General features: G+C 36.7%; 1 protein-coding gene across 2 annotated transcripts in view; it reads left to right on the top strand.

Moving 5' to 3' along the window:
• The window catches only part of LOC120627536 (ATP-binding cassette sub-family G member 4), a 66855-nt gene that overhangs the window by 36016 nt on the left and 6096 nt on the right, over positions 1-24743 (top strand). For both annotated transcript variants that reach the window (XM_039895541.1, XM_039895540.1), the window contains 9 exons: positions 8343-8532; positions 10032-10356; positions 14292-14433; positions 16673-16884; positions 19300-19454; positions 21440-21608; positions 22134-22234; positions 22765-22920; positions 24136-24321. In XM_039895541.1, the coding sequence (XP_039751475.1) occupies positions 8343-8532; positions 10032-10356; positions 14292-14433; positions 16673-16884; positions 19300-19454; positions 21440-21608; positions 22134-22234; positions 22765-22920; positions 24136-24321 (1636 nt within the window). The remainder of the gene's footprint in view (positions 1-8342; positions 8533-10031; positions 10357-14291; positions 14434-16672; positions 16885-19299; positions 19455-21439; positions 21609-22133; positions 22235-22764; positions 22921-24135; positions 24322-24743) is intronic.

Genomic DNA, 24743 nt, shown 5'->3' with positions numbered 1-24743 from the left:
GAGCGCAGTTTTATGGAACTTGATAGCTGTATGTTGTTTTCAAGACCTGGACCTGGACCTTGAGAGGTCCGGGTTCGTTCCCCGGAAATTTGGGAATGAATAATTTCTGAAATTTCTCTGGTATGGCTTTGGCCATGGCTGTTTCAGCGTTCCGGTACAATGTCGCGTAGAAACCGATATGGGTTTAATATCACTGCCATACCCCCTAACAGGTTAAGCTCATTTACATTCTAGAATCATCACATACCATCAGGTGTGACTGCAGTCAAGGGCTAACTTGTAGTGGAAGAAACGATTTCCAACAAACTAAAGCTAATCGCATTTTATGGGAACAGCACAGTCCTCTCTGTCTGTGCTAATAACTACCATCTACTGCGATCACCAACTCTTCTGTCCAGCGTGATGATTATCGCCAAACCTAGGACGAACCCTGGGAGATAGAAGTCTTTAGTCTTAAGTGGATGAGAATAAATCGAAGCTGTCCTAATCCTCTTCACCTCAGAGCGGGAGCCCCGGCTCTCAGCTGGGGTAATCAGTTGACATCCGGGAATAAATAAATAGAATATATATATATATATATATATATATATATATATATATATATATATACACACATCGCCATCTAGCCCGAAAGTAAGCGTAGCTTGAGTTATTTATGAATTATATACATAAATACTTATAGTATACAAATAAAAACACAGACACTGAAAAACATTTATCACACAAATATTTACCAGTGGTAAGCGTCGCTGCCCGCTGCGCCAATCGGCAGCAGGGAAGTATACCCTGGCTACCCTGGGCGTCTAGGGACATTTACTATTTAGCGGTGTTTTTTAAGTTTGGGTATAACCCCCTCCAGGCTTCCATAAGGGGAAAGTCCCGCATCACCTCTGTCCTGCTCAAAGGACAAAAGTGGCAATAGAGCTTCCACCACGCCAAAAAGGGGTAAAGGCCGTAGTCGACCACGCTGGCCCAGTGCGGGTTGGTGGACTCCACATACCTTTGAGAACATTATGGAGCAATCTCCGGTATGCAGGTTTCCTCACGATGTTTTCCTTCACCGATGAATCAATTAGAGATATTTAAATCGCTAAAAACGCACATAGCTTGGAAAAGTTAGAGGTGCGCGCCGGGATTCGAACTCGCTTCCCCAAAAGTGAAGTCAAAGTCCTACCCACTAGGCTATCACCGCTTCTATCTTTCTTCTATAACTGCTAATGTTCACCGCGTCTCTTAGGGATATGTCAGTTTTATTAATCACAAACTCCTAAATTTTTTTCGGCTAAGTTTGTTGTGGGCTCTTCTTAGACCAGGGCGCGTTTAGAACCCTCGTAGCTTTACGTTTAATTTGTCGAACGATGTGATCACTATTAGACAATAGTTATCCAAACATATATGTATGTTTGACCCAGTGCAGATTGGCGGACTCCACACGCCTTTGGGAAAATTATGGAGAACTCTCTGGCATGCAGGTTTCCTCTCGATGTTTTCCTCCACCACTGAAGCAAGTGGTATTTTAATTGCTTTAAACGCATATAACTGGAAAAGTTATTGGTGCGTGCTGGGATTTGAACTCTGCCCCCCCAAAAGTGTAGTTAAAGTCCTAACCACTAAGCTATCCCCGCTTCCCCCGAAGACACTATCTATCCGTATAGTAATGTTTCCAAGAGTATTCGAAAACAGACAAGTCTGTGTAGCAAGTGTAGTGGAACCCGGATCCTTATCATCAGTGAGTTAGCAACAATTGGGTCAAACGGTCAATTGGTACCTACTGTAAGTTCTGCGCAATTTAATAGACTCGCTGATGATATCGCGGCGCTAGCATCCTCTGAAATAGGTATTATGCATCGCTGCACGCGCCGGTACAGTAGTGCACAAAATTGAAATAGGCATACTTACGAATATATAGATTGATAAAAATATTTTTATTTTTATCTATCTATATATTAATACGTGATACAAAAACTTTGTACCTACCTTTTTTACAAAAATTGTGCGGACGGTAGAAATTTGAAATTTGTGGGAAAAAAAAACTTTAAAGTTATACTTCTTTTGGTGCGTTCGGGAAAAATGTTGAGAGTAAATTTTTACGATGCGCTCGCACACCGTCACAGAAAACCGAGACCATGAAGTACCATAGTCAACATTTTAGTTTTTCTAAAACGTTTTGACAATAACGTTTTGTAATTCAAACAATACCTTTTTTTCTATTGTTAGAAACGTAGAATACGGCGTAAGGCGAAGAATAAGGCGAGGAATAAGGCAAAAGATAAAATTTATGAAAAGATTTTTATCTTGTTACGCCAAAGAAGTATTACTTCTAACGCGTGTACATAAGTACACACACGTTATTTATTTAAATTATGCATTAAACATACATTTAATCAACACACATTCATTGATTAAGTATGTTGCAACAACAAAAAAACAAGCAAATTGGCAGTGTAGCATTGGCGAAGTCTGTGATCTAAGAAGTTATACTCTTTGATAATAGAATAATATAATCTATAATTTAAATTAATTATGGTCAAATTTAGACTAGTGGTCGACCGCAATAAATGGACTGCGACTGCCTAAACCGTTTTCATTCTGAGAGTAATGTTATGGGGTTGATGTTGATGTTTAGCGTTGCTTTGCGTCTTTAAGTTAAAAGCACGTTCTAAGCGTTTATAAGCTATTCAGCCAGAGGATCCTATCGCTTCCAGACTCCAGTCCAACATAGACAAAAAGTTATACTTAATTTCTCTGATTGGAGACAAAAACAATGTGTCAGCAGCCTGCCCTGTAAAGTTAAGAGCTCATCATCACCATCCGCAGCCTAGTTACGTTCCACAACTGGGCACAGACTTCATTTCTTATAGGAGAAAATGTTTTGGCGCATAGACCCACCACGCTGCTTTCAATGCGGGTTGGTAGGCTGCAATGACAAGAGTGTTAGTGATTAATAACCTGGACCGATAGTTTAACGTGCTGTCCGACGCACAGGGGTTGACACTGTCAATTTCTCACACCGGGCTGGTACTGAAAATTCTTAAATAGAAAAAACGCAATACCATTTATTTGTCCGAACTGGGATTCTAAACCGGGATTCGCCCTCATGATCCGTTGTTAATCATGTTAACCACAAGACCAACGAGGCAGTCAAACTGCAGATATACTTGACTATAAAATCATATTGCAGAGAATGTCTGTGACCTAGTCCGTATAACGGCAACTTGGTGGATACACAAAACAATCTTCATTCACCGCGAGTTGCAAACCTCTCACTGCACTTCATGCTTTTTCTGCATTACAACATTTTTCATACATTATCAACATGAGCGAGTATAGCGTTATCAAAGTCAAAGTCAAAGTCAAAGTTAAATATTTCTTTATTCAAATAGGCATATACATGGCACTTTTGATGCGTACATTACATGTGAAATATAACATAGAAGTGAGTTTGATGGCTATAACTAAATTCGTCAACTAAAAACTAAAGCTACGAGGGTTCCAAACGCGACCTGGTCTAAGAAGAAGCCCACAACAAACTTAGCCGGATGTTTTTTTTTTGTTGTCAGCGTTGCCAGGCGTCCGGATAAAGCTGAATATAGTTAGGCTTTTAGATTGCGTGTCCGGCCTAAACAATCGGTGTCCGGCTTTTGCTTTTGGTACTAGGGTTATTGGGTTATAAATTGCATTATATTTTAAAAATTAATAAAAGAAACTTCAATATACATTTAATTTTGCATGCTTATATGAATCATTCTTAACAATTTCGACAACTCTTGTATCATCATTATTATCATTAAAATTATTACTATCTAAAATAGAAACTATAGGTTCATGGCAACCAAAATAGGAAATAAATTTATAATAATAATAAATATACTACGACAATACACACATCGCCATCTAGCCCCAAAGTAAGCGTAGCTTGTGTTATGGGTACTGAGATAGCTGATGAATATTTTTTTATGAATATAATACACATAAATACTTATAATATACAGATAAACAACCAGACACTGAAAAACATTCATGTTCATCACACCAACATTTTTCTAGTTGTGGGAATCGAACACACGGCCTTGGACTCAGAAAGCAGGGTCGCTGCCCACTGCGCCACTCGGCCGTCAATTTGATTCGACGTTATTTAAATATCTCGTGAATACCGCATCAGTTGTACTTTTCTATCTTGCGTTAATTGGTATAGTTAAATCAAATTCGGTGTCGCAAGTCCAGAGATTTTATCTCATCTAAAAATATGCGAACCGCGCTAAAAGACGTTTTACACTTAAATAACAACTCTTTCTAACCACCATGAGATACAGCATTATGAAAGCCAGATAGCGTAGGCGTAGTTATAGGGTTCTGTGGGCGCCCTTAAGGTACGGTACTCTAAAAACATGATACAAGTAAGCAATAATTAGCAGGAGTGGATATGTAGTGCAGAAAACGCGATTTTCTGCACTATAAAACGTCTTCTCGTTTACCGGTCTTAATTGTGTCTATAGCTATTGCTGCAGTTAATAAATCATAATGACTTCTTGGACTCTACCTAATGACGGCAATTTACATCTATACCTCGCCTGGCGAGTTTCCTTGATCGCTAATGGCGTAAAAAAATGCCTCGAGGCATCGCTTTAATGATACTCAGTCAAAACTGTTTTTTCGGATTAGGTAACTTAAGTTACATTATGATACTTGTAAATATACTCTTCTCTGTTTTGCATTGCTGAATGCATAATAAAAATAGTATATTGCTAGCTGGGGGGAAGAAAGTCATCTATCTATATATATAAAAGGCAAAGGTACAAAGTTTGACTGACTGACTGACTGATCTATCAACGCACAGCTCTAAACACTTGACGGATCACGGTTGAAATTTTGCTTACAGATAGTAATTACAATATAGGCATCCGCTAAGCAAGGCTATGAAAATTTCAACCCTAAGAAGGTTAAATGGGGTGATGATAGTTTGTATAAAATCCTTCATTTATCAATTTATTTTTCAAGGTAATTCTATGAAACTTTGATTTTCGGTTTTCGATTGAAAATAAAGAAATACGAGTTTCACTTATTTTAAAAATTCCAACTCCAAAGGCGTCAAATAGGGTTGAAAATTTATATGAAAGTTTCTGATTTTTTATGCAATTTACGTTCATATTTTTCTATTAGCTGTAATTATAATTTACCAAATCAAAAATTGAACTTAACGTGAGCGAAGCCGCGGGCGATAGCTAGTGGATTATGTTGGTGTAGTTTGAGCTCTGAGGCGTAGCAACTGCTAGACTACTGGGTATTTTTCTGCCCGGTTAACACGTTAATAATGTTTCATGCACTTTTCCCGCCGATGAAAGTAAGCAAAGGTAGGTACTTTATGAGCCAGTGTAGTATAAAATGTAAACAATGACGTGTACATTATTTTAGGTACTAGCCCGCCTACCTGCACTGAAGCAGCATGGTGGGGATTTCTAAATACACCCTTCCTATGAACGAAGCCTCTGCCCAATATAGGGCAATTATGGGCTGAGAATATTTTACTAGTATATTTTAAGACTATTTTATTTTTAGGTATACCCTGTGCCATTAAATAATAGATTTATATAAGGTGGTGGACGTCGTGCTATCTCTTTCGCACAATATTCGCGTATGCTTATATTGTGCGAATGAGACAAAACAGCATCGGAAGCGTCATATAAATCTATTCTTTAATTGCGCGGGTTATACAAAACTGTTTTTTGTTTCATTTAAAAATTATCTATCAAATATGTAATTAAATTATTATTTACAAGGTTTTTTATAATTATACCCGACAAATGGTCACTAGGGGGGGCTACAATAAGGATCTCCTCAATATATTCTTGTAAGTAGTGAAACCTTACCTTACGTCATTTAACCTACCTACCTATGTTTAGAACACCCACATTTAATAATGTTTATGGAAAGAGGGTATGGGAGTACCTCCTGCCTAGTGTTTTAGAAAAATTACCTAGACCTTTAGTAGAAGAAATTGAAAATAAAAACCTGAAGCAAATCAAAAACAAATTGAAACGTTATTACATTCAGGGTACGTGCAAAAACTACTAGGCGGAAGTTCATCCAGACCATTCCTACAAATTCCATTAATTATCACTATAGAAATGTTTTTTTTTTTTTTTTTTTTTTCTTTACATTATACATTAACTAATATATACTAATCAATATATATTTGTGCAACCCTCTCAAGCACAAAAATCTTCCATAATGAAGATTAGCGTAATGTAATTGAGATCTAAACAACCATGTATTTTTTATTTATAATAAACAGATTTAAATTTTAATTTTTTAATTTTTCTTTAAGTATGCAGGACGTTACATTACCTTTACAACGATATTTACGAATAAGTACTTAGATAGGTACCTCAGATATGTTTTAGTAGTTAGGACAAGTGATTGCCTGTCACCAACGCCTATTTTGTATCTCGGTTGAGAGTAAACTATGTTAGAAACTGTTTAAAAACTACTATAAAATACCCACTATCCACTTTTTTATCTGCTTCGCACGCTCAGGTTGCCTTCAAAATATCACTTTTAGTGATAAGGCCGCCTTTGCACCCTAGCACTAAGTACTATTACTGTTTGCCTTGTGTCTTTCCTATTGTGTTGTGTTGCAATAAAGTTTTTATATTCTATTCTAAAGTTACGTCAGTTGCGAATAAAAGTACAATGCCTGTGTGTCGTCGTGGTTTGCGGCTACAGGGTGCTAAGTCAGGGTATGTCAGTCGTTTAATGGAAAAATTATACAGTTAGTAACGTAATTTGGTATCCAGTGAAATACAAAATAGACCTACTGGCGTTATAAGGTAAACCAACATAACAGTTTTATTCACAAACCTATCCTTACCTTTTGAAGAAGATGATGACGACAAATTAGCGCCATCTATCGAGTAATGTTGCAACTTCTGGACGTATAAACACTTCCCTTCCCCAGTAACTGCAGAAATAACTCGATATATGAACATAGCCGGTTTTATGGTTATCACATAGTTAAATGTAAATAATGTGGCAATTATGTACACATATAACATAGATATACGTCTGCAATGATCTTGCCACTTTCTTGCAAATATGCATGTAATCGATAAAGCCTTGACCCCGCCAGCTTGACCTGGGAGCCCGCTCTTGACTTTAATACGAATGATCCATTACCTTTGATTCCTTTATACAACAATGGACAAACTATACGGTGCATATACCTACATACTTGCATAAATAACTAAGTTTTCTAGACGTCAACTAAGTATGCGGTATGATTTTGTGTCTCGCCTTTTTATCCATATGAAAATAGTATTGAATGGTAATGCACAACTACTTTACGAAACATTATGACCCATTACGATATTCGACTGCGTGATTTTTCCATTAGGTTTCAACTTTAAATCCTCAAAGGGAAGTAAAAAAAAACAGAATACATTACACCCCCTAAAATCTATCCGGTCTATCTGAGAGCAATATTCAGTATTGTGTACAGTGTTAGAGGTACGACCTCGTACTGGTATACGCCGTGTTGGTATACCACCCACTAGGTGAACAGACGACATCAAACGCACGGAGTCGCTAGACACAAGCAGTGCAAGACTGTGGAGTGCGGACGGTTGGCATTCTTATAAAATTATAAATAAGCAACCAAGCCAGAAGTATTAGTATTATTTTGAGTTTTTGTGGCAGAATGAAATTATATCTGCTGCTGTCCCGGTCTGAAAGGCGTTGTTGCCGGTGTAATTGAAGGCACACAAGGCTCAACACATACGCCTCAGATTGATTGACATGGGGCGGCACTTTGCAGGGTGCGTTCCCCGCATACCCTGAGAAGGGTTGCTCTGTTCATAGGCGATGGGTTTTTGCTTGGTCTGCCAACTATACAAAGGTCACTGACCTATAAACATGACTGTAATTAGCTGGAGTGGATGCTCGTCCAACTGACAGCCTAAATTTTGTCTTCATGCGAATTGCCAAATTAGACAGGACTGTTGGCACTTTGCTTTTGGAAGTATCTAATTGATTGACGCCATTTTGGCGCTGTAAGTTGTGAAACATTAATATTTAGTGTGTCTCTAGTTGTCAAATTTTAGTTCCTTGTACACTCTCATTACAGCTTCATAATTTACAGCGCTAAAATGGCATCAATACATTTTAAACTCTAACCATATTATTATAATTATGACAAATATATTATAGCCACTAAATTGTGATGCTGATGATATGTATAAATAAAAATAAGATGACTAACTTTACAATAATGACACCTTACAAATATGTTATCAGAAAAATATGTCCCAAGAAGACACTTGTTAATCTTGTCTTAATCTTGTTACCAGGACATCAGGAATGGAGGGTAGTATCACAGTGAACGGAATGGAGCGTAACCTGTCCAGCTTCCGCAAGCTGTCCTGCTACATCATGCAAGATAACCAGCTTCACGGGAACCTCACGGTCGAAGAGGCAATGGCAGTAGCCACTGCGCTGAAATTACCCAGCGCCACGAACAGAGCTGACAAGGAGGAAGTGGTAAGAGATTTTTTTGGGTTCGATTTTCACAACTCGAAAATGTTTGTGTAAGGAACATAAATATTTATGTATATTATTCATAAAAATATGTATCAGTCGTCTAAGTACCCATAACATAAGCTATGGGGTAGCGTAGTGTATTAAAAAAATAATAATAAATCTTTAACTTAAACTATTTTTAGGCCCCGAATTCTAAACTGGTCGGGCATACTCCGACGAAAATCCATGTCTGTCCAGCAGTTATTACTATGGAAAAGGATTCAGTCTCACTCAATAATACTCTTATGCCCATTTTCAATAAAGCTAGAAAAGGCTTTAATCTGGTGCCTTATGGTGCGTAGGTAGAAAAAAAAACGTTTAACAAACTCTTAGATGATGAAGTCAGGCGGCATCAAAACTTACGACACCGATTCCACGGCGCTTAATGTTTATGCAACTCTAAACTGACACTAAAAAAATATAAATTGTTTTTTTTTAATAACCAATACTAATAATCCATACTAAAAATGAAAAATATGATAATAAAAACATAAAATACACACCTTGTGGCAAGAATCATAGATAAGTTAGGTTATATGAGTATGCCTTGTGAAAATCAATTGGTTAAAGGTAAATAATGTATTTGTATATAATTGAAAACGGGCACTAGATTTGTTTATAGATCGGATAGCAATATTTGGATTTTTAATAATACTCACTTTTATGTATACATTTTGTTCGTACACATATTAAAAGTCTGGGGTTAACGTCCACTCTGTTTCTATGTCCGTCAGATTTCAGATTAAAATAAAAAACATAAATAATTCAATGGCTTTGAGGGTAATAAGAGATTTTTTGTTTGCTTTTCCGACACGTGTAGTATGTAAGAGGAAGGGACGTGCGTTTAGTTTTTATTTTTCGTACGTGCTATAGCTCAACAAGAGATTATTTCTGATGAAGTATATAGGTACATAATGCACAATGTTATGTCTACTTTAATATGCGTATCTGTGTAACAGACATTAATAATGCGATAAAAAAATGCGTTGCTTCGTATCAACATTGCCTTTATTAATATCATAACTAAGTATGTCAATAGTTCTCATCAATTATGCGAGTAGGCATTGCCCGACTTTTCGGACTCCTTTCCAAAACATAAAATATGTTTTAAAGCATTTTATGTTGAAGAAAAGTGGTAGTAGCCAATTGGTGAGGATTTTAGCCTACCTTTCGTGGGTACCGAGTTCGATCTCCGGCACGCACAGCTATCTTTTCTATGGTTTCGTGCGTTTTAACATATTACTTGATTTAACCTTGAAGGGGAACCTGCATTGCGGAGAGTTCTTCAGAATTTGTTTACAAACGATTGTGATGTTTAGCAATCCGCATTTGGCCAGATGATGTTAAAATAGTGCTTTCAGTGAAGTATCTTACTTTTTATTTTGTTGTACCATACACTTATAGTATTATGTATTCTGAAAGTATCCATCTTTTTTATTTCTGAAAATATCTGTTAACAGATTCAAGAAATCCTCGAAACACTAGGACTGTCAGAACACCACAAAACTATGACGTCAAATCTGTCTGGAGGGCAAAAGAAACGTCTCTCCATTGCCCTGGAGTTAGTCAACAATCCACCCATCATGTTCTTCGACGAGCCCACATCTGGATTGGACAGTTCCTCCTGCTTCCAATGTATATCACTGCTGAAGACCCTGGCCAGAGGTGGCCGGACCATCATCTGCACCATTCATCAGCCCTCGGCGAGATTGTTCGAGATGTTTGACCACTTGTACACGTTGGCAGATGGGCAATGTGTTTACCAAGGCAGCACTGGACGATTGGGTAAGTTGACATCATCGATTTTTCAACCAAAGTCAAAGTCAAAAATATCTTTATTCAAGTAGGCCCATTGGTGGCACTTTTGATGCGTGCATAAGAATTACACGGTAGTGAGATGATGGCGATAACCACATTCGTAACCTTAAAACTAAAGCTACGAGGGTTCCAAACGCGTCCTGGTGTAAGAAGAAGCCCACAACATACTTAGCCAGGTGTTTTTTTTTGTTATCACCATCTCACAATGTCATTTTAAATTATTTGAAGAGCGATAATTTACACCCAAGCTTTTTTATCGATTACATAGTCCTTTATGCTATAATAGGACTTTTTTATAAGCTTACGTTTAATAGAAACTTTGAACTTTTTAAGAGACATCTCCAAGATGTCAATTGGTAGTTTGTTGTAGAATTGTGTGCAATTTCTTTTAAACGAATTATGAATTTTATGTAACCTAGTATATTGCACTGTAAGTTTATTCTTACTTCTAATGTTTAAATTATTGCAGTCACATTTTTTCTTAAATTTAGAAATGTTTTTATAAGGGTACATTAAATTTTCAGATATGTACTGACTATACACTGTCATTATTTTAAAATCTTTAAATTTATCTCTCAATGACTCTCTCGGACCCATTTTGTAGATCGAACGAACAGCCCTCTTCTGCAGCACGAAAATTGTGCTACTACACAATATCAGCAGCATTACCCCATAGTAAAATTCCATATGACATAATGCTGTGAAAGTAACTAAAATATACCAGTCTAGCAGTTCCTACGTCAGTCATATGGCGTATCTTCTTTCCGCATAGGCAGCAGAAGTAAGCCTGTTCGATAAATTATTTACATGAGGGCCCCATTGAAGTTTAGAATCTAACGTTATTCCTAGAAAAACTGTCGTATCCTCCAGTTTCAGTTCCTCATTATTAAGTAGTACAGTGGTTTTCACGTGTTTAACATTAGATAAAGTGAATTTTATACACTTGGTTTTTTTTCCGTTCAGAACCAAATTATTAGCTTCAAACCACTTTAGCGATTATTTCTGTACCTTGCTACCGGAATCTATATATATATAATGAAAATGGTCTTCGTTTGAGGCTCAATCACGCCTAAACCACTGATCGTATCGACATGAAACTACCACCATTCGATGCGAAATTTTTCCTAGATGGTTTATGGCTATCTATTTTTTGAATTCCAACATTCCTTCATTTTTTTATTGCTGTTTTACTTTTATGAACATTTATCCCGCTAATAAAAACAAAAGATAAGCATTTTCTCTTGATTCTTTTGTTTTCATGGATTTCAACAGAGTGTATTAAACGGATTATGGTTTTTTACATTCAGCTAAGAATCTACTCACGGTAGTGGAGAACGGCTGGACCAATTGGGCTTTTTTTTTATCTTCAGAATTGTCAGGAGAAAGTTTTGTATGTAAGAAAATTTTAAAAAAGCCCGATAGAAAGTTAAAAATTTCGATGATAATCGAAGAATTCCCATCTATATAGTCACTCACCACGAAATCTCGGGAACCATAAGACTTAGAAACGTGAAACTTGGTAGGAATATTACTTTTGCTATGTAGAGGTCAGCTATGAATAGATTTTAAGAAATTCATTCCCCAAAGGGGATTGCGGGGGCGTTAACAATGAACAATTCCCGTTTTTAAACTATAGCTCCTATAGACTTCAAATTTTGTAGGAATCTTCTGTAAGAGGTGTAGAAATAGGCTATGAACGAATTTTACGATAGCTCACCCCACAGGGGGTTGCGGGGGTGGGTATTAACAATTAATATTTTTAATTTTCCAGCTAAAGCTCCTACAAGCTCCAAATTTTGTAGGAATTTTCTATAAGTGATGTAAAAATGATTTATGAACAAATTTTACGATATCCCACCCAAAAGAAGATTGCGGGGGCGTTAACAATGAAAATTTTCATTTTCCAAGCGATAGCTCCTATAGACTCCAAATTTAGTGAGAGTATTCTATATGTAATATAAAAATGATCTTCGAGCGGATTTTACAATACGCGGGGTGGGTGTTAACAATAAAAAATTTCAATTTCGAAATATAGCTTCTAAAAATTCTAAATATGGTAGGAACATCTCAAAATGGATTTCAATAAAGTCTACTTCCGACAGGAATTGCGGGGGTGGGTGTTAAAATCTAAAAATTTTATTTCTAACCTGTAACTTCTACAGACTCCAAATTTGGTGGGGATCTTCGTGTATGTAGGGATATTCGTGTATTTCCTTACAACAATCGTCTTTTTGGCAGCGGAGAAAAAGTCATTGAGAGGTTTCAAAAACTTAACTTTACATGTAGCTATCCAATCAACGGACTAAGAATTTTACATTCATTTTACTTTTGCAGACTACATAACCGACGAATTCTTTTATTGCGGGATCGCGGAAATGTAACAGATTAAAATGAATGCATTTTCCAAGCACATGAGATGTGGAAAAGAAATTTAGTTACTTATTCCAATAGATTTCATAAAAAACATGAACAATTAATTTTCTATAAAAAATTGATGTCACGGAGAAAATTTTAGTTAACAGAAAATTCGTCGCACTTGAACCTAGACAGATTTCAACTTCACATATGAGACTTGCAATGACTTTAACTTAAACTTTCAATACTCATTTCAAATTTTTTTCTTCATTTTATTTTAATTTTATTATTAATTTTTGGAAGAAAGGCACGGAAATGTTATAATGATTGCACATTGAAAGTTACAATGAATATTAGTGAGAAAAATCACCTGGATGAAAGATACAGGCTAAATCGATGGAATTTGGAATTTGAGTAAGTCTAAACAATATCGATGCTTACATTTCTATCCGCGGGGCCTATTTATGTTCATACAAAAATAAAAAAAAAGGAGAATAATAAAAATATGAAAAAAATAAATAAAAATGAAACATAAAATGTAATTTATTTCCTTTTTCAATTCGCCCAGCGAAGCGGGCTGGAAACGGCTAGTTTTAATATAAGGTAAGGTATTGAAATGAAAATAACTTAAGACCGTTCATGTGCAGGATAACGTGCCTTCAAACAAATCCTAGCACCAGTTTAAGTAACGGTCTAAGAATACAGAAACCAGCAATCTGTCTAAAATATACTGGACATTCGAAAGAATAAGACAAGACATTGCGATACTATACAACGTGTAACCGAATTACGAAATATTGAGGAACGATGCGTATGTATATTTCATAACGAATCGCCCTTTAAGAATATAAAATCAAAAGAAGAAGATTATTTTTTTCATCATACAATCGCATTCATAGCATTCTAAGCGTTTAGTTATGACAACCCTATTGAAGATAAAACACTGACACGCGCATAGAACCTACGCTACGCGACGCTACGCTAATAAAGCTACCCTAATAAAGTGACGGGAGCCACTTGATTTTAATTTAGCATGTGGTGTAAGTGCTGTATCTGATTTCTTTATTCAAAAACTATTTTGATTTTTGACGGCCGATTGGCGCAGTGGACAGCGACCCTGCTTTCTGAGTCAAAGGCCGTGGGTTCGATTCCAACAACTGGAAAATATTTGTGTGATGAGCATGAATGTTTTCCAGTGTCTGGGTGTTTATATGTATTTTCTAAGTATTCATGTATATTATTCATCATATTATTATGATATTCATCAGTCATCTTAGTACCCATAACACAAGCTACGCTTACTTTGGGGCTAGATGGCGATGTGTGTAATGTCACAGTATATTTATATTTATATTATATTATTTATTAGCGATTCGGTCTCACAGATAAGTCATGCCAGTGAAGTTATATTTCGGTTTTCATGTACACGTTGTATAGACGCCTTGGATCGTTTATTAGGGATGGATATAGTTCTTCTATTACTGTGGTAGTTTGACCACAAAATGGCACCTTATGCGCCAGTCAGTAAAGTGTTGATTCGTCCGCAGTGGAGTGGCTCGGCAGCCTGAGTCTTCAGTGCCCTTCGTACCATAACCCCGCGTCCTTCATTATCGAAGTGTCCTGCGGCGAGTACGGCGACAATACCGGCAAGTTGGTGAGGGCTATCGACAACGGCAAGAACGATATCAGGTAAGATACTGAGCTTGCGGTAGTTTTTTTATTTTTTTTTATTACAGTAGGTACAAGTTAGACCTCTACTGCAACCTCAGCGATGATGCACTTGGCAGGGATATTGCAGTGATATTAAATCTATACCCCTGATCGGTTCCTATGCGGTATCCACAGAATTAAGAACACACAGTAACCGCGTACACGACTAATATTGAAGTATCATAGATCAGTAGTGTTTCTCGAACAGGCGGTAAGTCACTTTATTCCATATAGCAGCAGTAATTATTTTACCCCTAATGTTCTAAACGTTTACGTCAAATGGCAATAATGAGAAAAAGTTTGGGAGCTATTACGCGGGAGTGAAGTCAGACGTGCGCGGGGCGTTTTCACTGTTTTTGCACACAATGCACTTCAAGCAATTATGGCTGAATGAGGGTTCTGTACGTTCTTAATTCTATGGCGGCAACATAACTACACGCTAACTCTTCGGCACGTCTTTGACAGACGCACCAAAGTATCTATTCAGAGAAATAATTATAATTCGCTTAAAGCGAACATAACTTCGAATAGGTGTTGGAAATCGAATGCGATCCCCCCGGAAGTGAGGCTGAAGTCCTAACCATTGGGACATAACCGCTTCATTAAGGCTCCGTTACATAACATTTAACTATGATATTATGATTTTAATTAAACATTATCGGAATGCAGCGGAAATTCATATATTTACTTCGTCGGTGAATTGTTTAATTAAAAATGTTTACAATTGCAGTTGCGTTTTCCGTTGTGTGCGTGAAATTTGTGATTAAAAGTAATGCGCATTCATTAACACTGGAAGACCTATATGACATCATTGTTCTGTGAATAAACCACGTGGAGAATCAGTTTAATATCGTATTAGTTGTTGCATGCGACATCGTCCGCCCGTAAAATCCCACGGGAACTATTAGTTTTCCTATTGGGATATTGGATGTGCTTGTGCAGGATACAAGTTAACTTCATGCAAAACTTCGCTAATATTGGTTTAGCTGTGAAGCCGTGCATAGATAGTTGGGAATTGCTTGCCACATAAATGCTTACGTATTCATCATAAATCCATTATAGGTTACGGAGCTACTCTCAGAATGAGAAGGGCTTAGGCCGTAGTCTAACAATACGCCGGCCTATAGTTCGGTTGTTAGATTTGACATGGCCTTGAGAGCATTATGGAAAACTCAGGCGTGCAGGTTTCCTCACGATGTTTTCCTCCGCCGTTAAAACAAGTGATATTTTCGATGGAATGAAAAACGAACGAACTTGGATTCGAATGCTTACATAGGTACATATACAGAAGTATAACCGACCTGGGCCCAGATTCATTATGATATCGGAGTTGTATGTATACTGTGTGCACTCTGCGTCAAACACGACACCTATATCACAGCGATGTGGGCTACGTAGACTGACAGGTAGGCACGGTAAGCATGTGGACAAATAGGGCCCTGCCTGAACAAAAATCCATAGCAAGATGCATATATAACAAATACCATTTTAATGTTTCGAGAACGTTACCCTGGGCTTTTCCGGGACTATCCGACACCGAATTTTTGGTCTCTCGCGATAATATCCGGCTTATAAAATGTTGATGTTAGAAAAGGGGAACTGCCGAATTTTTGCCGCCTTTTTCACGGTAGACTATGGCCTCCGAACCGGTGGTAGAGTAACTTTAAACAGATATACGTACTTGATGTTACAGTGGTGCTTATACAACGTGTAAATGAAAACTGAAATAATACTCCAGTGGCTTTATCTGAGACTTATCTGTAAAACCGATACCCTAATAGTTTTTGAGTAATACATTGCCATAGTTTTTACTGAAAGGATATCAAAACATCACATGCAAAAGTAAAATAAAATGACTCCTGGCACTAAATTAGGTACGCATTGCGTAGCGGAGGTACTATGCACGTGACGGTCTTTTATCTTCAATAGGGTTGTCATAAGAAAACAATTTGAATTAGTTTGTCTGGAAAAATAAATGTGCTTCTTTTGATTTAATATTTTAGCAGCATGATTCCTTATGAAATATACTTATGCACCCTTCAACAACATTAAGTAATTTCGTTACACGTTGTATAAAATTATCATATGACCGTAATCCAAGTTATGTGTGTGCTAAATGTCATCAAGATCTGGTGCAGAGGTTTTGCCAAATATTCGTAAACAAACAAACATACTATCGCATGGAGTGTTTATCCAAATACTTTCGTATCATTCACAGAACTGGCATGCCACTGCCAAAACTGGCAGAATACAACAACAAGAAGGACATGGATCAGTCCTTGAAGGCCAACGAATGGAACAAAAACGACGCTTCCCAAGTCCAGGACAAAGTGGTGGACGTACTGAACGGCGCCAACGGTACAAACGGTGCCAATAACCTTCACAATGGGCTCTTGCAGCTCGCGGCGAATGAAATTGCTAAAGGCAAAGGTGAGTTTTTTTTTTTTTCAAATCTTTATTTTAAGCGATGACGACGCTTGGTGAATATGCCTTTCTGTAATGTTACATTTTTCACATTCAAAATCAAAATTAATTTGTTTCAAATAGGCCTAATATAAGCACTTTTGAAACGTCAAGCCTGTCTGTTTGTAGTGACTCTACCAACGGTTCGGAAGGCGGAATCTACCGAGAGGAAGCCGGCAAGAAACTCAGCAGTTGTTCTTTTCCCAATATATATCAACAATTTACATTTTAACATTAATTTTTCTATCTTGTGGGAGATGAAAGCGGAGCCTGATTCTTCCAAGCAACCTTGTCATTAAGAAATTCATCATACAGTAGCTTGGACTGGAATCGATGTAATTTTTAACAAAAGGATAAATATTTTTAAAAATCAAATTATTAAGCACTATTCCACATAATCTTTAGGGAAATAATATATATATTATTATTTAAGTGTTTCTTTTTTGTTTCTATGTTTGTTTAGGGTTAGGGTTTGCCTGTGTTTGTTTTATATTTTCAACTTCACAATCGTCTTTGCTGCCATGGTTAACACATTTGCCAACTGTCTAAAGGACAGATAGAATAACTTTATTGCAACAAAACACAAAGAACGACGACCTGCCTGGCGCTGTGAATTTAAGAGGGAGGTTCCGGGTTCGATTCCCGGCAGGGGAATATTTATAATTTCTGAATTGCGTCTAGTCTGGTCTGGTGGGAGCTTCGGCCGTGGCTAGTTACAACCCTAGTAAAACTCTGAAGTAAGTTTAAAAATATAAAAAAATTAAGTAAGATAAAATAAATAAAACCAAACATTGAAATAGTTTTTCTTTATGTAAGTATGATTTTTTTTTAATTTCTGAACAATTAAATAATAAACGTCACACTAACAGGCAACAAAATGAATAAAAGGTAACATTAGAAGACAAGTAAAGAAATAATTATCATATTAGTTTTTCTTGGTCTATTTCTTATATCACATTATTTAATTAACAAAAATAAGTTTAAGGTAAAAAATATAATATATATATATCCAACCTTAAACTTATTTTTGTTCAACTAATTCAACTAGTTAAACTGTTTTTAAATGTAATCAACTAGCTGTTGCCCGCAACTTCGCCCCCGTTTGTTTTTATTTTAAAGTATCCCGTATTAACAATTCATTTGAGAAATGTGTAGCAGCAGCACCCACATTAGTCGGTTGCGCTAGGCTATAGGTAAATAAATTTTAGCCTATGTAACTTCCTGATAATTTAGCTTTCTAGTGGTGAAGAAATGGTTAAAAGAGCCTATGCGATACAAAAAACAAACAAACAGAAAAACTCTCTTTATAATATTAGTATAGATTTTTTTTTATACATATACTCCAACAATACACATAACGCCATCTAGCCCCAAAGTAAGCAATATAAAGAATATTTTTATGAATATAATACACATGAATACTTATAATATAAAGATGTACACCCAGACACTGAAAATACATTCATGTTCATCACACAAACATTTTTCCAATTGTGGGAATCGAACCCACGGCCTTGGACGCAGACAGCAGGGTCGCTGCCCACTGCGCCAACCGGCTGTCAAAAGATAGTATAGATGTAGACATAGACATTACTCTATTGAATAATAGCCCTTATAGCAATGTTGGTTAGATCTAATTGCTTGTGTACAACTAAACATCATGACTGATAGCACGGCCAAAGGTAACTGATAAGCTTCCTGTTTGTGCGCTCTCAGGGGTTACAGATGTGGTCATAATGCCAATTAAATTAGCGATAGTTGTTATATTTTGGTTGCTAATTAATTTGGTTGCCTTATGAGTTTCTTTTTTGAATGACAAAATTTTATCATGTCTGCGAAGCTTCTGACTTCGAAGTTTAAGTATGTCTGTATTTGTTAACTTTATTCTTTGAATGACAAAATTGGGTTTTATAATTTTAACCTTGCTGCGAAGCTTCTGAAGGGTAAGACTTCAAAGCCTGAGTATGTCTGTATTTGTCTGTAAGTGATTAACAATAGCGACGTTTTTGAACACATTCTTTTGCATTACAAAGGTATCTATCTCTAGGTATGTCCTTTTTCTTGCTTGTCGTTATATTAAAAGCGCAATTAAATATCACTTGCTTTAACGTTGAGGGCAAATACTGCGAGGAAACCTGCACGTCGGAGAAATCTCCAACAAAATCTTCTCAAAGGCGTGTGAAGTCTACCACCACAAAAAACAGACACAGAGGCAATGTTTTACAAATATTAAAAACATATACATAAACAAAATCACTTTTTTTTAAACATTTATACACTTTACACTAAAAAGTAATAAAAAGGTTGTTGACTATAGTATGCATAGCGTTGCAGAAAGAAGTTTAAATATGCGTATCAAAAAATATATGTTTTGTTGTCCAGGCGATCAAGTAGTACAAGTGGAAACTGAAAAGCAGGACAACGCAGAAGTCGCCCTTCTCGGCACAGATGGTTCTCCACGGCGTTACGCAACTTCTGAACTGACGCAGTTCTGGGTTGTGCTCAAACGTACCTTGCTCTTCAGTAGGAGAGACTGGGTGAGTTTGAATTTAGCTGTATAATCATCTATCATCAATATCATAATTTTTTCAAGTTAGACAGCCTTCCGCAGTGTGTTCCCGAAGTTGTATTTAATATGTGCTTAGAATTTCCCATCATCCACAGTAGTCCAAAGAGTTCTGTCAATCAAATTCTAAAAAAGCAGAAGTAGGTTACTTAAGTGACAATTCTCGCAATGTAGGCTCTCGCCAGTAGCTTTCAACGTTTTAAATGAGGGGTGGAATGTTTCATGTTTAGGTGGAAAAATAGGGGTTTTTATTCACTAAGAGTTACAGTGGGTAAACTCCCATAAAATACGATTTCTTCTCCAGGACAAAAGGTTGGGACTTGGGGGATGTAGAAAGATTATCTATCCATAAAGAAACAAAAAAGTTATATCTAGGAGAATGCGTTTTTATGGCAGGCCCTCTAGTAGGGTCGTCAATAAAGCCAATTTAACATGACCTCGTAATCCCCGCTTCCGCTATCGTACTATCTCATTCGCACAATATTCTCACGCCCGTATATTGTGCGAAAGGGATATCACGATATCGACCGTGTTTTATAAAAAAAAATTATAGTAAGTGTGGATCTCCCCAAGGGGTCTTCCACCAAAATACATTTAAACCTATTCTTACATAACTCCAAGGCGAATAAAGCCTCAGAGATAAAAATATTCTACCTTATTCTCATGAATATGTATTAATATATGATTCTGGGCATAACATTTACTTATTGTTACAACTAAAACGAGTTTTCCGTAAGACTTGACTAACTATGAGACAAAACTCGTATGTACAATAATTAGCGTCATGGACGAGTCGTTTACCCTTCGATGTAAAATGTTCTTGTATTTATTTTTTTATTCTCAAACTCGTTTAGCATTCTATCGTTTGTCTCTACGCAAAATAACAATTTATTAGTAATTAGCAGTTACCCGCTAGTTTATTCGCACAGATCTTGTGCTGCTTTTCCGGTTAAGTGCGATAAAGTACTGTAAGGTTTTAACCTTGCGAAGTCCCAGCAAACACCAAATCTACACAAACGGGAAAATATGTTTTGTGGGACAAAAATGATAATTTTTGTTAAAAATTTAAGGCAACTTACAAAAGTAATATATGTATTTTCGGTGTTGCTTATAAGAAATGTCGGCATAAAGCGTTATCTAGCTAAGTTTAGGATGTAGAACAATTTATTAATTGTGACCGAATGATCAGATAAAAATAATAACTTATTTTTGGAGATCTGTCGTCCCATTCATTTCTGATAACGTCCCAAATTAATTATTATTATCTGTACAATGTACATTAAGCTTAATTTACTATAATCCGCGGATTATAAAAGCAGTAAAATCTGTACGGTGCAATTTATCAGGTTAAAGAAGGATCATTTGTTTCTCTTAAAGAATAATTTTACATCTTCACTTACTGAGAAATCATATTGATCTTATATTATTGGATAAGTTTTATTATATTAGATAAATATTTATATTTATATTCAACTTATTATTAGGTATATATATAAAATATTAAAAATCTACCCGTACAATCCATCTTCCGTTGCGAAATGGGAAGTCGTTGCCATAGTGTAACTATAAACGGTATGAATTAATTGAGTTAATATGCGATTTTTGAGTTTGCGTTTTAAAATTTTAAACGACTTCGCATTTTTCACTTCCATGGGTAATATGTTGTAGAGTTGCACTTCTCCAAAAATGACATATCTTCGCCGAAGGCATTTCTAATTTCTTCAATCTTTATACTTTAAACCACGTCACAGATCTTCTAAAACGTTCTCTCTACGCACGTTTCGCTCCGACACCCAAGTGAGCATCTATTGAGACTTTGCAAAGAATTATTGTTAAAATAACATAGTTTTGGAAGATCTATTGGGTGCAGTTTTAACTGTTATACAGCTCTGGATATACCACGCATTTAACTTTTCACGGGATAAGATAAGATGTCTTTAATAAATTCCTTCGCAGACGCTGATGTACCTACGTCTGTTCGCGCACATCCTGGTCGGGTTCTTGATCGGCGCTCTGTACTACGACATCGGAAATGACGGCTCAAAGGTGCTGTCCAACCTCGGCTTCCTCTTCTTCAACATGCTGTTCCTCATGTACACCTCGATGACCATCACCATCCTAAGTTGTGAGTAGCTCTACTGTATGATTCGTTAACTTCGCAGAAGTCGAATTGTTTAGCGCAGGCGTCAGTGTTGTGGCCCGATAGGTCGGAGGTTTCAAGGTCAACCGGAAATTGGGATTCGCGTCTGGCGTGAGCCTTCTGCCGTGGCTTGTTACCACTGTACGGACAAAGACGTACCGCCACTTGGCGGTATTTAGTACACCTGGCCGATGCCGCGTATAAACCCAATCGGGTTTAATATAACTGCGGAACCCCTTTAATTTTTGCATTTTTTTAGTTCGGTTATTTAACTTAATTTAGATTTGGTTAATGTGATTTTTTTTTATTTAATTTTTTTTATAATTTATTTATTTTTCACATATCTTTCTAAATTTATTTATTCATTTTAATTGCATTTCATTTAATTTGTAAATTATTTACTGAAATAAATGATTATTATAATAATTATTAAGAACTGAACATAACAATTTTTTGTAAGACGTGTTTTATTTAATAACATGGTCACTTAAACTGTTATATTACTTTCAGTCCCCCTGGAGATGCCGGTGCTGATAAAAGAGCATTTTAACAGGTGGTATTCGCTGCGTTCCTACTACCTTGCCATCACGGTCTCGGATATACCATTCCAAGTAAGCCCATGTATATGTTATATGTTCAGCATTTCATGTCAACTTTTTCAATTGTATAATTTTTTTTACTGATATTACAGGGTTAAATAGCATATAGCAGAAAGCTCTCAGCTTGTAGTTGCTTACATTAAAACTAACAACTTTTTTACGACTTTTCTTTTAGATCGATAGTTTATGAAATATTCATTATTTTACAAAGATACTCTACTGGTAAACTCTACTCTGTAAAATCGGCAACAGTTTCTACTGATCCGACTACGCGACGTTGTCGTATCAAATAAATTTTGTTTCGCAATGTAATGCCACGTTAAGGAAATAACAATATTTATTATTATTTTTTGTATGAAATAAATTGATATTGAATTTTTAAAAGTCGTATAACAAAAGTTGTCAATCTGAAGATAATAACTAAAATGCCGAATTCTTTGTGGTACTTTTTATTTTACCCTGTATAAAAAAAAAATTGATTGGTGTAGCCAGTTACGGAAATGAATCCAACCATTGTGTTCAACAAACCATTTTGTTTCCAGGCGATATTCTGCATAATCTACGTGGTGATCGTGTACCTGCTGACGTCACAGCCGCTGGAGTGGTTCCGCTTTTCTATGTTCCTCTCATCTTGCTTGCTGATCGCCTTCGTGGCTCAGAGCGTGGGGCTAGTGGTCGGAGCAGCCATGAACGTGCAGGTAACCCATTTCCATTTTTTTTTTGCAAAAGGTGGCCTCAGTCTTACATATAAAGACGGCCGATTGGAGCAGTGGGCAGCGACCCTGCTTTCCGAGTCCAAGGCTGTGGGTTCGATTCCCGCATCTGGAAAATGTATGTATGACGAGCATGAATGTTTTTCAGTGTCTGGATGTTTGACTGTATTTTATATGTATTTATGTATTTTATTCTTAAAATTATTCATCAGTCATTTTAGTACCCATAAAACAAGCTACGCTTACTTTGGGGCTTAAATGACGATGTGTACATTGTCGTAGTATATTTATATTTATTTATTTATTTCATAGGCAAATTTACAACACACATATTTTTTATATCAAAAATGATCACAGATAATACCATGTATGTCAATAACGAGTGGACACGACATGACCTAAAACCAAGAGAATCAGAAAAATCCCATTATAATATACTCAGGATTACATGAACGATGAACAGGTAATCAATTAATTGACTGTCAGATGGTGATAACAAAAAAAACCTGGCTAAGTTTTTCAACCCTACTAACTTCTGTTTTAAGCTAACGCGTAAGGTTGTATGAACGCTTCATAAGTGCCTGTGATAGGCCATGGATAAAGAATATAGCATACATGTATATTATAAAAGAGAAAAGCCAAGAAATTCAAAGATTTGTAATTTTAACAAACCTATTTTTGTGCGCCTTCATTACAACGAAGTTTTTATTTGTAAATACATTGTTTTATTGTACCTCGTTAATTCATTCTGTGGAATTGTAAAAAGATGAATGAAAAAGTCCGCGATGGTATATCATGTTTGTCTCCAAAGGATACCCCACAGTAAACATTTTTATCTTTTACATTTCTTTTTATCTTTAAAAAATTATGGGCTATATAATCAAGCCATTTTAAACAATAGGGTATACTTTATTTTTTTATCTTCTTTAAATACATTAGTTGTGCATTTTTTTTTTATTATTCTACTACAAGTTAACCCTTGACTGCCATCGCACCTGATGGTAAGTTATGATGCAACCCGTATAATCGGTTTCTAGGCGACATCGCACCTAAAAACTAACTAGCCGCGGCCAAAGCGTCCCACCAGACCACAAAATGCATTCCATGTAGACCAAAATTTTGAGTTTATTTCAAAGAGTTCTACAAATGGATGTGATCAACTCAAACCGCAACAATTGTTAACGTACACTCTTGTTCCAGAACGGGGTATTCCTTGCGCCAGTGATGTCGGTGCCGTTCCTGCTGTTCAGCGGGTTCTTCGTATCGTTCAACGCAATACCGGTGTACCTGCGCTGGATAACTTACGTGTCATACATCCGCTACGGGTTCGAGGGCACGGCGCTCGCCACCTACGCGTTCAACAGAACCAAACTGCAGTGCCACCAGGTAAAAGCAATTGTGACAGTTTTGCATGTTTCACACCCAAGAATCAGTGGCGTGCACTTGTGTTTTGACCAGGGTATGCATAAAGGGGTCCAAGCTGTCCTGATTCCCTCCTCGCTAGCGCGGGAGCCCCAACATTCGGTTGGGGTGTTTGGTAGACGTCCGGGAGGTATGCAACGGGTTCCCCGGGCTTCTAACGAAGCCAACAAGAGGGTCGTGGTGGTTTTTAGTTCGGGTATACCGAGTCCCACATAACCTCCGTCAACAAGGGTCGGAGGTAGCAATAAAGCTTTTCCACCACGACAAAAATAAAATAAAAAAGGTATGCATAAAGAAGGAAGATGGCATAACATCCTTCTCCTTTATGAGTTATAAAAAAAGTTTTAGGGTATGCAGTGCTTTTGTGCATCTATGAAGTGCACGCC

The sequence above is a fragment of the Pararge aegeria genome, chromosome 11 (genome assembly GCF_905163445.1).
Source record: "Pararge aegeria chromosome 11, ilParAegt1.1, whole genome shotgun sequence".
NCBI classification, from domain to species: Eukaryota; Metazoa; Arthropoda; class Insecta; order Lepidoptera; family Nymphalidae; genus Pararge; species Pararge aegeria.
This window is presented reverse-complemented; position numbering and strand designations above follow the sequence as displayed.